This window comes from Phaethon lepturus, unplaced genomic scaffold, assembly GCF_000687285.1.
Source record: "Phaethon lepturus isolate BGI_N335 unplaced genomic scaffold, ASM68728v1 scaffold32644, whole genome shotgun sequence".
In the NCBI taxonomy this organism is placed as follows: domain Eukaryota; kingdom Metazoa; phylum Chordata; class Aves; order Phaethontiformes; family Phaethontidae; genus Phaethon; species Phaethon lepturus.
Genome location: NW_010534555.1, coordinates 1 through 12,495, shown reverse-complemented (window position 1 = coordinate 12,495; position 12,495 = coordinate 1). Strand labels below are relative to the sequence as shown.

General features: G+C 52.6%; 2 protein-coding genes across 3 annotated transcripts; one reads left to right on the top strand and one right to left on the bottom strand.

Moving 5' to 3' along the window:
• Positions 1–1,824: 1,824 nt before the first annotated feature.
• Positions 1,825–6,689, top strand: PHKG1 (phosphorylase kinase, gamma 1 (muscle)). 2 transcript variants are annotated; one of them, XM_010285572.1, is made up of 9 exons: positions 1,825–1,907; positions 2,182–2,335; positions 2,612–2,685; positions 3,299–3,364; positions 3,605–3,768; positions 4,359–4,449; positions 5,410–5,563; positions 5,648–5,773; positions 6,375–6,689. In XM_010285572.1, the coding sequence occupies exons 1-9, from the start codon at positions 1,825–1,827 to the stop codon at positions 6,624–6,626; spliced, it is 1,164 nt and encodes a 387-aa protein (XP_010283874.1). In that variant the 3' UTR covers positions 6,627–6,689. The 2 variants fall into 2 exon arrangements, with proteins under 2 accessions (XP_010283874.1, XP_010283873.1); XM_010285571.1 differs by having other exon boundaries at positions 2,182–2,357; positions 2,631–2,685.
• Positions 6,690–7,596: 907 nt separating this feature from the next.
• Positions 7,597–12,139, bottom strand: SUMF2 (sulfatase modifying factor 2). The gene is made up of 8 exons (XM_010285570.1): positions 11,988–12,139; positions 10,901–11,015; positions 10,261–10,305; positions 9,899–10,049; positions 9,287–9,342; positions 8,751–8,835; positions 8,046–8,202; positions 7,597–7,702 (listed from the first exon to the last, which is right to left on the bottom strand). Exons 1-8 carry the CDS (start codon positions 12,122–12,124, stop codon positions 7,597–7,599), a joined length of 852 nt encoding a protein of 283 aa, XP_010283872.1. The 5' UTR covers positions 12,125–12,139.
• Positions 12,140–12,495: the final 356 nt, after the last annotated feature.

The following is a 12,495-nucleotide window of genomic DNA, read 5'->3' as shown; positions in this document are numbered from 1 at the left end:
CTCGTACAGCTCTGATAAAAAAACCGGCTTTTCCTGTCAGTGCTCTGTACCAGCTGTTTATATAATATCAGGATGTTTTAAACAAACTCCGGGGCTCTTTCCTCCCAGGCAGCGGCACGCAGAAGCCAGGCTTCTCCTGGCACCACTCTGCAGATGCTCCCGTGCCTCCAGCCCTTCCCTACAACACCAACCCCCAGGACTTTGATTTTTATCTTCAAAAAAACGAAAAAAAAAAAAAATCAAAGTTACTGGTTCTCCCTCACCTCAGAGATATTTTCCCTTTCCTGCTCCCTGATCCTGCCTCACTTATTTTCAGCCCCAACTCGGATTGGCAGTGCTCACAGTATTTCCAACATGAAAATTTTACAAATACTGCAAACTCGTGGCTCTTCAGAAATGCTCCAGCCCTTGTTAGACATCCCTCCCAGCAGCAGACAGGCACCTAAAACACAGCATCAGTAACCAGGTCAGGACAGATACGCTTTGATAATGAGATTTCCATGTGCTTAGAGCTGCAAACCTGCCTGGGAGCGTCCGGGCAGAGTTATTGCCACCTCGGAGAGAAGGGCAAAGGAAAACCCGCAGTATCGGGGCTCTCCTGCCCACCTGCTCTCCTTCCCCCAGCAGCAAGATGTCAGCCCAAAGTGACAATTTTGCTGCCCGAGCTTATAAGAGCTGCTTTCCACATGAGCCGCTTGGTCTCCGTGTGTTTGCAGAGCAGCTGGACCCAGACACTCAGGGTTTCAGCAATGCCACACGCAGGAACAAGCTGAGGACATCCAGTTCTCTGGGCTTAAGGGGAAACGCCGGTGAAAATTAGGGATCAGGACTTCTGCTTATTTTTCTCCCCTCTATCAAAATGTTGTCATACAGCTCCTCCTCCGGCAATGGCAGCACATACCAAAAAAACAAACCAACCCAGAAACACCAAAAAAAGGGGAAAAAGAAATGGGACAAAAGCCTCGCAGGAGGCACGGAGGCTGCTGGCAGCTGTACGCGTCTGGCCGAGGAAGCTTGCTCGGCCGCTGTCCTCAGGCTGGCTCGGCCCCAGCTGCCCCCGCAGCACTGACTGTCCCTGGTCCCCCCGCCCCCCCGCCTGCCCCCTGCCCTGCCGAGCTCCCCGTGCCGCTTCACCGACCCTCGCCACCCATTTTCCCTCCTTAGTCCTTTCTGCTTCACTTTAAACGCTATTTTTTTCTCCTTGTTCTCAGCCAGACTGTTCCAGACAACTTTGTCGTCTTAAAAATAATCAGGGTAAAAGAAGAAGAAGAAAAAAGGGCAAGGCAGATTTCAGCACTTCGCAGGGGCTCGGGCGGCGTTGCTGTGGAGTGACATTTCTGAAGGCTGCTGCTGGGGACCGTTGGGCCGGTACCACACGCCTTTGCACCCAGGCGAGCTTAAGGTGCGGGTCAGCTCCTGCCAGCGCTCTCCCTCTGCTCTCCCCGTGCCGCCTCGGCAAAGTCTTGGAAGTCGCCACTTCCCAAAGCCTTGGCCCCAGCCAGGCTGCTTCTGCCCCCGGGGTCAGCCAGGCGACAGGGGATCCAGTGGGATTTCTGCTGTTGTCCTCAGTGGCATCTCCACGGGGGTCCCGAGGGCAAAGCTTTGCTTTACCAACCAGCAAAATAGCCCCTTTGGTCTGTGCTTCAGGATCATCCTCCTCCTCCCTTCTCCTCCAGCTTGATGTTTTCCTCCCGGTGGGGATTGGGATGGGGCAGGTCCCTGCTCCTGCCCCGGGCGCAGCAAGCGCCTATCCTTGCGCTTTTCTCCTTCCAGCCCCTTTCTGCTGGCAGACGAGCCCAGAGTGCCACCAGGCAGGAGCCAGAGATGACCAGGGAAGAAGACTTACCAGACTGGAACTCATCCAAGGAGTTTTATGAAAAATACGAGCCGAAGGAGGTTTTGGGCAGGTAAGGCTTGTTTTTGGCAAACTGTGGTTTCATGTACTCCAGTAGTGCTAGGATCACCTGGGAACCTGATATGAACAGGGCTCATAGCAGCATGGGGTTAAAAATAGCATGAAGAAGCACTTTCCATCAGCTCAAAATCTTGTGTCCCATCAAGACAGCAAAACTCACTCATACGTGAAAATACCAAGCAGCCCTGGTGCCAGTGGCCTGGCCATGAGGTCAGGCTGGATGGGAAGAATGGAAACGCTCATCTTGTCTGTGTTGGCCCTGGCAGGGGGGTGAGCAGCATCGTCCGTCGGTGTATTCACAAAACCACCCGGCAGGAGTATGCTGTGAAGATTATCGACATCACGGCGGGTAACATATCCCCCAAGGAGGTGCAGGAACTGCGAGAAGCCACCGCCAAAGAGATCGACATTCTCCGGAAAGTCTCTGGCCACCCCAACGTCAGTAAGTCAGGTTCTGAGCATCAGGGCAAGGGTTTTTTCTGCCCCATTTATTCTTCAGGACGTCCCCAGGAAGGGTTTTTGTCCTAACGCGACGCAGGGCATTTGCCCTACCTCTGTGCAAACACTAGCGGTGCCCAGGTTGTCTCCCAGCCAAAACACTAGCGAAGATCAACTCCTCATTAATTAAATTAGCAATTAGATCAGGAATTTTTAGGCCATTAACGGACAGGAAAATGCTATACACTGTGCTTACAGCCCCCATGTTTTATTGCAGTCCAACTGAAGGACAGCTACGAATCCAGCACCTTCTTCTTCTTGGTGTTTGACCTGTAAGTACCAGCTTGCCCATCACCTCAGCACCATCTCCCCAAGCCCATCCCCACTCTGCAGATGGCCACCAGCTCCAGCTTTTCATGGCCCAGACAGGGCAAAGCAGGGGGACAACCAGCTCTTACTTAAGGTAGAAACGAGCGTTGCTTGCTGCGGGCCAGCTTGTTGCAGCCTCGCCGCCAGCGGTGTTTCCCCTCTGTCAGCGGCTCAGCGCTGCTCAGGTTTCCCCGTAACCTTTGGTGGGAGCCATCACATGTCCCCATGGGTTATTTATATGCCCGGCGGGACCAGGGCGCGTGACGCCATGACTCCTGACGCCAGGGCAGCACGATGGACGTCAGCAGAGGGGTTTGGCACCGGGAGAGCCCCATCCCTGTCCCATCTGAAGCCCATCCTCTCTAAGGACAGCCTTTCTTCCTCTTGCCTGATGTTTTGCAGCAATATAGAGGCTTCGTTACCCCTTTTTATTAACAACGCGGCTTGCCATTCCGTGCAATGGGTGCCCCGGGGCTGTTAAGGGGCAGTGACCCCTGGGCGATCCTCCCCAAAGGCTCAGGGCCCGCTTGCTGCTGCAGCTCAGCTACCTGCCTCCGTTCTCCCTCCTGCACGCAGGATGAAGAGAGGGGAACTCTTTGACTACCTCACTGAGAAAGTTACCTTGAGCGAGAAGGAAACCAGGTAAGGCCAGATGCAGGTGGCTGAAAATCATGTTGCAAAAGCAAAGCATGGGTTCGAAGGACGACCTTGCAGCCGGCGCAGCACCCATGGCCAAAACAGCACCCATGGGCAAAACAGCACCCTGGGCTGTGCCCGTGTGCTGGGGGATAGGGGCTGAGCCGTGCGGTTCCTGTCCCCATCCCTGGGAACATGGTGCCCGTGGGTGTTTGTGCTAGGAGAGGTGTTGTCACCCATCCCCAGGAAGATCATGCGTGCGCTGCTGGAAGTGATCCAATACCTCCACTCCATCAACATCGTTCACCGGGACCTGAAGCCAGAGAACATCCTCCTGGATGACAACATGAACATTAAGCTGACGGACTTTGGCTTCTCCTGCCAGCTGCGTGAGAACGAGAAGCTCAAAGGTAGGACGGCGAGGCGGGGGCAATGCCAGGGTTGCTGCAGTGCTCAGGGGGAGTTGGTGGAGTCTCCCCAGCCCCACTGTCTCCTTGGGGCCAGTCTTGCTGCCACGAGTGCAAATTGGTGTCACTTGGCTTGGGGTACCCTGCGGCTTGTACACGAGCCCAGCTCTGCCTGCGCACAGCCCCCACACCTCACTCCTTGCCATGAAGAAGTTGCTGCCCATTAGGGAAACTATCTTATTTTTTTCCACTTTTTTCCCTCCGGTTGACCCTCATTACCCCATCCATTTACTGCCCAACATTAAGGCTTTTTCCCCCCACTCCTACCCTGCGAAGAGCCACATATCCAACAACGAGCATTCCCCGCGCCAGCACCCCCCTTGCTCTCTTCACTCACATTTTAGCTGTTACAATCCACCAAGAAAAGTCACTAGCGAGATGCACACCAGTTGCAGTTACTCCCTGCGAGCGCCATCGCTGCAGAGATCCCATCTGGGATCCAGACCCCCCCTCCATCCACTGCTCGGGAGCGGGTGGGCATGGCACAAACCCTCCCGAGTGGCTCCGGGGGATGCTCTGCCCTGTCTTTGCAGAGATTTGTGGCACGCCTGGCTACCTGGCCCCCGAGATCCTGCAGTGCTCCATGGACGACGAGCACCAAGGCTACGGGAAGGAGGTCGATATGTGAGTGAGACGCTCGCCTTCCCCCTCCGGCTGCTCGCAAAATGCGCGTGCTTTGAGGCATGGCAAGAGTTGTGCAGATGGGAACCAATTTGAGTGTTTGGAAGGAATTCAATAATGCACCAAAAAAATGCCCTGGGGGGCTGTGAGGGGCTGTCCTGGGGGGGCAGGGGGCTCTTGCACAGAGCCGGGGGAGAAGCAGCCTGGGGATGAGCCCATCTCCCCGCTTTGCCACCTCAGGGAGGAAGGAAAGCAACACCTTCTGCTCATAAAAATCAACTCAGGGACTGGAATCCAAGACACGGGGCTTTTTAAACACACCCCATAGCGAGACACATGCCTCAGGCAGCCGCCGAGGGAGCAGCTAGCTGAGGAAAGCCCAGCCCAAGCCCTGTGGGGACTTTGCCCACCATCTCTGGTGAGCTGGGGCTCAGGTCTGCAGTGGTCAGAGCTATGACCAAACACCTGAGACACACCAGGGCATTTCAGCCCCTTTTCAGTTTAAATACCTCCATTAGGCCCCACACCAGGTCACTTTGCACACCACAGGCTGAACTGGGACAGCCCTAGAGCATCCAGCCTCGCTGGCACCACCACGTCTCACCCTCCCGCATCCTTTCCCTCATCTAAAAAACACAAGAAAACCAAACACCTCCAACTCACAGCTTCCTCCTGTGGCATCCAGGAGAGCAGCTCCACGTCAGCTCTGCTCAAAACCCCCAAACCCCTCCCCAGCAGCAGAGCAGCCCCTGCTCCTTCTCACCCAGTGGGGCTAACGAGCCCCAGCAGCGAGCTCAGCCTCATCAGACACCACGCAGGGCAGCGTCCTCCTGGTTTTCCAGGGTGGCAAAGCCCAGCGTGCCCCAGCTGGGGGAGGCACCGAGCCACCCTTGGGGCGCACATCCATCCGGGTGCCCCCCGGGTGCTGCCTGGAGCTGGAGGGTCCGTCCGGGCTGCCCGCAGGTGGAGCACCGGGGTGATCATGTACACCTTGCTGGCCGGCTCGCCTCCCTTCTGGCACCGCAAGCAGATGCTGATGCTGCGGATGATCATGAACGGGGACTACCAGTTTGGCTCTCCGGAGTGGGACGACCGCTCGGACACTGTGAAGGACCTGGTAGGTGTTCAGGGATGGGAGGACCTGGTGGGGAGGTTTGCAGACATCTGGGATACCCCAGGTCGATCCGGTGCCCCCCTGCAGATCTCCCGGTTCCTGGTGGTGGACCCGCGGCAGCGGTACACGGCTGGCGAGGCGCTGGCCCACCCCTTCTTCCAGCAGTACGACGTGGAGGAGGTCCGGCACTTCAGCCCCTTCCGGAGGTTCAAGGTGAGGTTGCGGATGGGGGTGTCTCAGGACCCCGACCCTGAGCTCAGGCGCTGCAGGAGCTGAGCGGTGGGATGGGTTTCCCAGCTGAGCTGCGAGAAACTGGGACTTCAAGGTTGATGGACCTGGGCTTTGGCAGGATGCATCAGCCTGGGTGGAGACCCTTCTCCAAGCACTATTTCGCTTACCTTCTAGTACATCCTAAAGGCTTTTTCATAGAAGAGGATTAAATAAGAAAAGGGAAAAGCCTGCTTCCCCCACAAATCATTAAAAAAAAAATCACTTCTAAGGGGAAATCGATGAGCCCGACATCACATGGGTGCATCAAATGATGCAAACATTGATAAAACAGGAATCCTTTCCCTTCCATGTAGCCAGCCATTAGGACAGCTCAAAGATACCCGAAGTGGCATTAGGTTTAGGACCGACCCGCGGTTTGGATGTTACGGCCACACTTGGAAAAAGCCTGTACCACTCACACGGGGTTAAATACCTGTGCCAGGAGCCGGGCACACAGATAGCAGCCGCGCGGGATGCGTTGGGGCCGAGCCGGTCCCGTTGTAGGACTGGCCATGAATTCCAGCCCGTTCCCCCCGTGCTGCAGGTGATCTGCCTGACCGTCCTGGCATCGGTCCGTATTTACTACCAGTACCGGCTGGTCAAGTCGGTCACCAGGGAGCTGGTGGTGCGCGACCCGTACGCCCTGAAGCCCGTCCGCAAGCTGATCGACGCCTGCGCCTTCAGGACCTACCGGCACTGGGTGAAGAAAGGGGAGGCGCAGAACAGAGCCGCTCTCTTCGAGAACACCTGCAAGGCCATTTTGCTGACCCTGGCAGCCGAGGAAGGGCTGTTTTGAGCGCCGCTGCGTAAGCCGATGAGGTTGCTCAGCGTCAAGGCGAGTAAAATCTTTGAAAACCAACTGGTGATTTCGTTTACTTTTTCTTAGAGTTATGGCTGCCCTTGGGTCAGGTGCAAATGCAAACCCAGCAGATGGCTGCAGTTTGCCCCTGGGGTATGCCCTGGCCTAAGGGATGGGTTTGGAGAAGCTGCCTCTGATGGAGCTGTAACCAGCTGCAGCTCCCGCTGTGCTCGGAGCAGTGGATCTGCTTGGGGAAGGCTCAGCTCAGCCCTGGAGTGGGACCCTTTCGGGGCAGTCGCAGGTGGAGGAGGGATGAGCGGTGCCCGGAGGGGTGTCCTCACCCCACTGTGTGCTCAGGGCTTTCGTGGCAGAGCTCGTGCACAGCCGGTTTGTAGCCCTTATGATGCCTGTAACACCAGTAGGTCACTGGTTTGTGTCACCTGTGCACTTAGAAACCAACACGTGTGTGGTTTTGCCACTGTTTATGGATCAATAAAGGCGCCTTGTTTGACTTCTGGGAAGGCTTGGGGGCTGGTACGAAGCTGGGACTTCCCAAGGGGATGCGGACGGATGCAGGAGTCCCCCTTTCCAGGGACGTGCCCCCATCACTCCCCCGCTGCAGCCGCCCCGCATGGCAGCCCCGTGCTGGCGGTCGCGGCAGGGCTGTGGGTGTTTGCTCGCTCCAGCTGGGGCTGGAGGTCAGAGCAGCTCTGCCCCAGACCCACATACACGCACCCCTCTGCTTATTTAAAACGGACACCAGAAGGAGAGCTGTAACATCTACTACACCAAGAGGTCACTAAAGAATGGCGGGCAAATAACTGCTCGTGCCCAGATGTCCCAGTGTGGAAAGGAGTTTTAGCTGAAAGTATTTAATTTTTAAAACTGTCCTGATGAAAGTGGCTGCTGGGGGTTACTGTTCGTCTCCACAGGAGAAAATGCCTTCAGGTCTTCCCGAGCGACTTCCTCAGAGCTCAGGTTTGGTCCGGCTTTTCTCGGCTGTGACGGGCGGGACATCAGCAGCGCAGCGGAAGCTGAGGTTGTCGGAGGCCGAGTCTGGCGTGTTCCCCATTCTCATGGGGAAAGAGAGACACAAAGTTAGTTAGGAATCCTTCCCAGTTAACACTTACATCCTTCAATGGGATTCTCTGTAACAGACTAGAAACAGCTTCCACCTCCCTTGAATAACTTCAAGAAAAGCATTTAATTCTAAATGCTTGATGGAAAATACATATGATTTGAGAAGTAATTAGGAACATATTTTTTAGTGGTATTTGTAGTATGTTTTCCTAACTGCTTCTCAGAAAAATTGAGCAGGAACAAACAAAAGTTTTTTAAAATAAAACCCCCTTCCAAATAAAACCAAGCCAGAAGAAATCACTGCGAAACAAGCGCCTGGGCATTGCCCAGACCTACCTGGTAGTAACATGAGCTTTATGATTTGCAGACCCATCTGCAGTGTCAATCCACGAGGCACCTCTCAGGACCCGCATGCTCTGCCTCGATGAGAGCCCCGGAGTCAGGTAGTCCGACGCGGTCCACTCCCAGGTGTTTCCCAGCAGGTCGTAGAGCCCTGAGACACGGATGGTTTTGCATCAGGATTATGAGAGCGCATTTGCAAGGGCTGCAAAAGGACTTTGGTGTATGGGAGGGGAGGCGCAACATTCAAAGCATCACTGCAAGACCATGGTTTAATGGTGAGACTGGGAAGCAGAAGCTCTTTACTCTATTGCAAACTGGCCCCTGTTTACAACTCAACCTTCGACAACTCTCTCCTTTAAACGTCTCATTGTTTCCCACCTGCGTGAGGGCATGGCACCCGCTGCCCTCAAAACACATTTATGATTTTCAGGTAAATCACACAGAAGTGCAAAATGACTGGCTGCTAATTAAAAGCAGGGGACGGTTTGGTGCATTGAAGCGCATCAGGTGCACGTCAGCCAACTTCAGTAACAACCATCAGTGCTTTTGCTGGGCTCGGTTATTCTATCAAGATGTTGACATGATCCTGTGTAATACCTGAAACCTTGCTACAATTACAGGATTTTATAATTAGTGTTGAATGGATATTAGGAAGCAGATGGCATCCCCAAAACCAGGGTGGGGATGTCTGCTCTGTACCAAAGTTGTTCTGAGGAGGGAACGCTGTCACTGGCGAGACGCCGTGATAACCGTCTTCAGCGGTGTCAACCCTTGGGAAGTCACCCTGTGGGAAGAAAGATCACTCTGAGCAAAGACCCACCGTGGATGCCGCATGAAGTCCTGCCCTTCACAGGACTGTGTTACACTTAAATAACGAAAACAACTCTCGGTTGCAAATGTACGCAGCATTTCTGGCTGAGAGAGGAAATCAACCATCTAAAGTTCTCCCAAGACAACCCCCTTTCAAACAAGCTTATGGATGAATTTTTGGTTATGTATACATTTTGGGAAGCACTGAAATCCTGGTTTCCCAGGGAAGCTGGGCTGAGTTTGCTCCCTCTGTTTCAGAGGTATTTCAGCTAACCCACCAGGAGCTGAATTTTGGTACCTTGCAGGTAAGTCTGCATTGCTTCCTGGGACCACGCAGCCTGCTCAGGCAGCCACGCACACTCTGGGGTAGAGTTAACCACCATCAGAAGAGTTCAGCATAGATGGGATGATTTTTAGGATCTTACCTGCCACAGATTTGTACGGTTTGGCTGAAACTTGTTTCCCCAGGGATACACCCTTTCTGCCAAGGAAGAAGAGACACCCATCACCCCTGTGTCACTCCAGCCTCTGCGTTTGCCTATTTTTAACCAGGCTTTTATGACTGTCCTTTTCTGCTCAGCTCAGGACACCGAGAGGGGTTACACGAACGGGGCTACAGATACTGCCAAGGAGGCGAGGAGAACGGGAGTCAGCAGCAGCTTCCCGTTTTCACACCATCGCTCGTGCCAGGGAGTCTCGCGCTCCCCACAGCAATCCCAGCAGCTGCTTTATGCCACCATCAATGTGCAGGGGATGGTGGGTTGCTCCTTGCCCAAAACCCATGAAAAGGTATTTTTAGCTGGCAGAAGTGTTTTGTTTAAAAAGATACAGTAAGAACATAGATAAGCCACTTCTTCCTACATCATCATCATTATTTATTATTATTATTATTATTAATTCAACTGCCAGGCCAAAAGAGGTAGTTCAGCCCCCCACATTAACCTCTGAAAACATCCCTGGATGGAGATTTAGATCCGGTAGAACTAACGTTACTTGATGCCTCCATTTGGAAAAAGGTCAGAGCTTGTGGTACGTACGCTCCAGTCCTCCCCTGGCAGCAAATTCCCACTCCTCCTCCGCCGGGAGCCTCTTCCCTTTCCATGCGCAGAACGCCTGTGCGTCGTTCCAGCTCACGTGCAGCACTGGGTAATCCAACCTGTCCTTTATGCTGGAGCCAGGACCCGAGGGCTGGAAGGAATTGCATCGAACAGATTTTAATTGCTTTTATAAACTTTTCAACTAAAAAGGTAATAAAGGTCAGAACAGACCAAGGCAAGGAACGTGCAGCAACCAGAGATGCTATTTTTTTCCCCCATTTTCAGCTGACAAGGTTCAGCACACACCAACACGTGCATGCTCCCAGCACAGAGAGGACTCACCGCACCAGGTTTTCACTCACCTGTCGCCAAAAAGCCTTCTCGATGGGCAGCCACCATGGGGCAGACTGGGAAAAGAAACAACACCAGATTAAAGCTGAAGCAGCAATCCTCTGCTCGACAGGATCCTACAGCAACGAGTGTAAAGAAGAGCACTTGTTAGTCTGGAAATGGTTAAACGCTGCAGCTTGAGCTGGGTTATCATGAGCGTTTTCATAGTGCTTTCCGACAGAGTAGAGGTATTTGCTTTTAAAAGTGAAAACGGATCAAGAAGCCCATGCTGTTTAGTTTTTCTATTTTAAGGTTTGATTAATAAAGTACTTTGAAATGGGCTTTGCTCTCTCCCAGCTCACTGGAGCATCTCATGAATCTTGTCTGACAGTGTTTGGAGAGGATGTAAACAGAGAAGGGCCATAAATCAACCCAGGCTCAACCCTGCTGTTAGTTTCAAAAGCAAAACAACCCGAGTAAAGAAAAATCAGTGAGAAGGGCCAAGCTCTACACTGAAAGTAGCTGCTACTCAGCAGAGAAGCAATACTGACGAGGGTCTCCCTTCCTGCATTTTTTTTTTTACTTAAAACAGAGAGCTCAGACACGGATGTGATCAGAAATACCACCTCCAGCATCATTACTGAAACTCAGCCCCATGGGATTTACATTTACCTCCAGTTTTTGGGTGACTTTTTTTTTCAGCTCTTCGGTTACGAAATCCTCAAAGACAAAGCTCCAGCCAAACGCTTCTGCTTCTGTTTTGTATTTCTTTTCTCTAACAAACTCCCTGGCATAAATACAACACGCTCAGGCATCTGGATAAGAGTTCTTCAAGAGTTGCATCACCAAATACAGCGATCTGCACACGCAACAAGTTCTCAGCAAGGCAAAACGTACACCACCTACAGACACCCATCTGTGCAGTCCCAGCTCCTCCCCAGCACAGTTCCAGTCGGTTTGATACGGATTTAAGAGATAAAAGAGTCCAATTTGCATCTGTTCACAGATCTGATAGTTTTCATGTTACCTTATGCAGGTAAACTCATCCTGCAGCCTGGCCTTCCGTAAAACGTAACAAGTGCACAGCTCAAAAATCCCTTAAAGCCACTAAAACCCACAACTGCTGTTAGGTAAATGTCCCCAAAATGCAGAAAAGTGTCACATACTGCTGCATAATCTCACCCTGCTTCTGTCCCGTTTGTCTCCCCATTGCCCGAGCTGCAGTAATTGCCATTACTGTGTGTTGCTGGGCAGGTACTGGTGCGTGGAAGCGTTGGCTCTTTTTAACCAAGGGCTCAGCCAGGCAAATAAAGGCGTTTCCCCCAGTGCGTTTGTTAGTGCTCTGGACAAGGGCTTCTATAAAATGCATGGTATAAGATCAGCAAGTGGTCTGCTGTTAACAAATGGAAATCAAATGTATAGGAACCTGAAATCTGAAAGAGTACAGCCCTATTAGTAAGAAAAAGGCACACACACAGAAGCATGCTTGCAAGGAAAAAAGAAAAAAAAGGAGAAAAGGAGGGGGAAAAAGGAGGAAAAATAAAAAAAAGTAAGCATATTTGCAGGCTCCGTTGGTAAGATGCTTCAGCCCGCTCCCGTAGAGGGGATTTATTACTGACAGAGACATTTCTTTGTTCCAATGAAACTGCTGGGAGCGCCCCAGAATTGCCTTTCAGACCCAACCTGCCCCAAAAGATGCGGCACCAACGCCCGCACCATGCCCGCGGCTGCCCGAGCAGACCCAAACCTTCGCTCCTACCTGAAATCCCTGTTCGTGACGGGGTATTTGTCGATAGCAAACGGCTTCACCCTCACCTCCCTGACGGGCCCCCCTTCATTCCTCTTCTCCAGGGAACTGGATCCCATCCGAAACTTCCCCCCAGGCAGCTGCACCATGCTTTCATCCTTTCCGAATGCTGAAAATGAAGAAATTCAGTGTGACAACTTTAATTTTTAAACATGACCACGCAGAACAGCATGCATTATTTGCCAAAAAGTCACTTTAGGCACTAGATATACGGCACAATAGAGTAAATTGCTAGAATTCACGTTTGTCTAGGTCTGCGGTTTTTTGGCAACAAGCTTAAATTATTTTCAAGTCACAAGTTCAGCGTCTCTCTGGGGAAGGGAACGCTCCTCTCGGGCGAAAGCAGCAAGGCAGCCCCTTTAAACGAAGGGTTTGCTGCCCTTAGGAGAAAGGGAATCTATGCAGGGAGAAGCGAGGTGATTTTTATGGCTTCCCTGCAACACGCCAAGGCAGAAGGGCC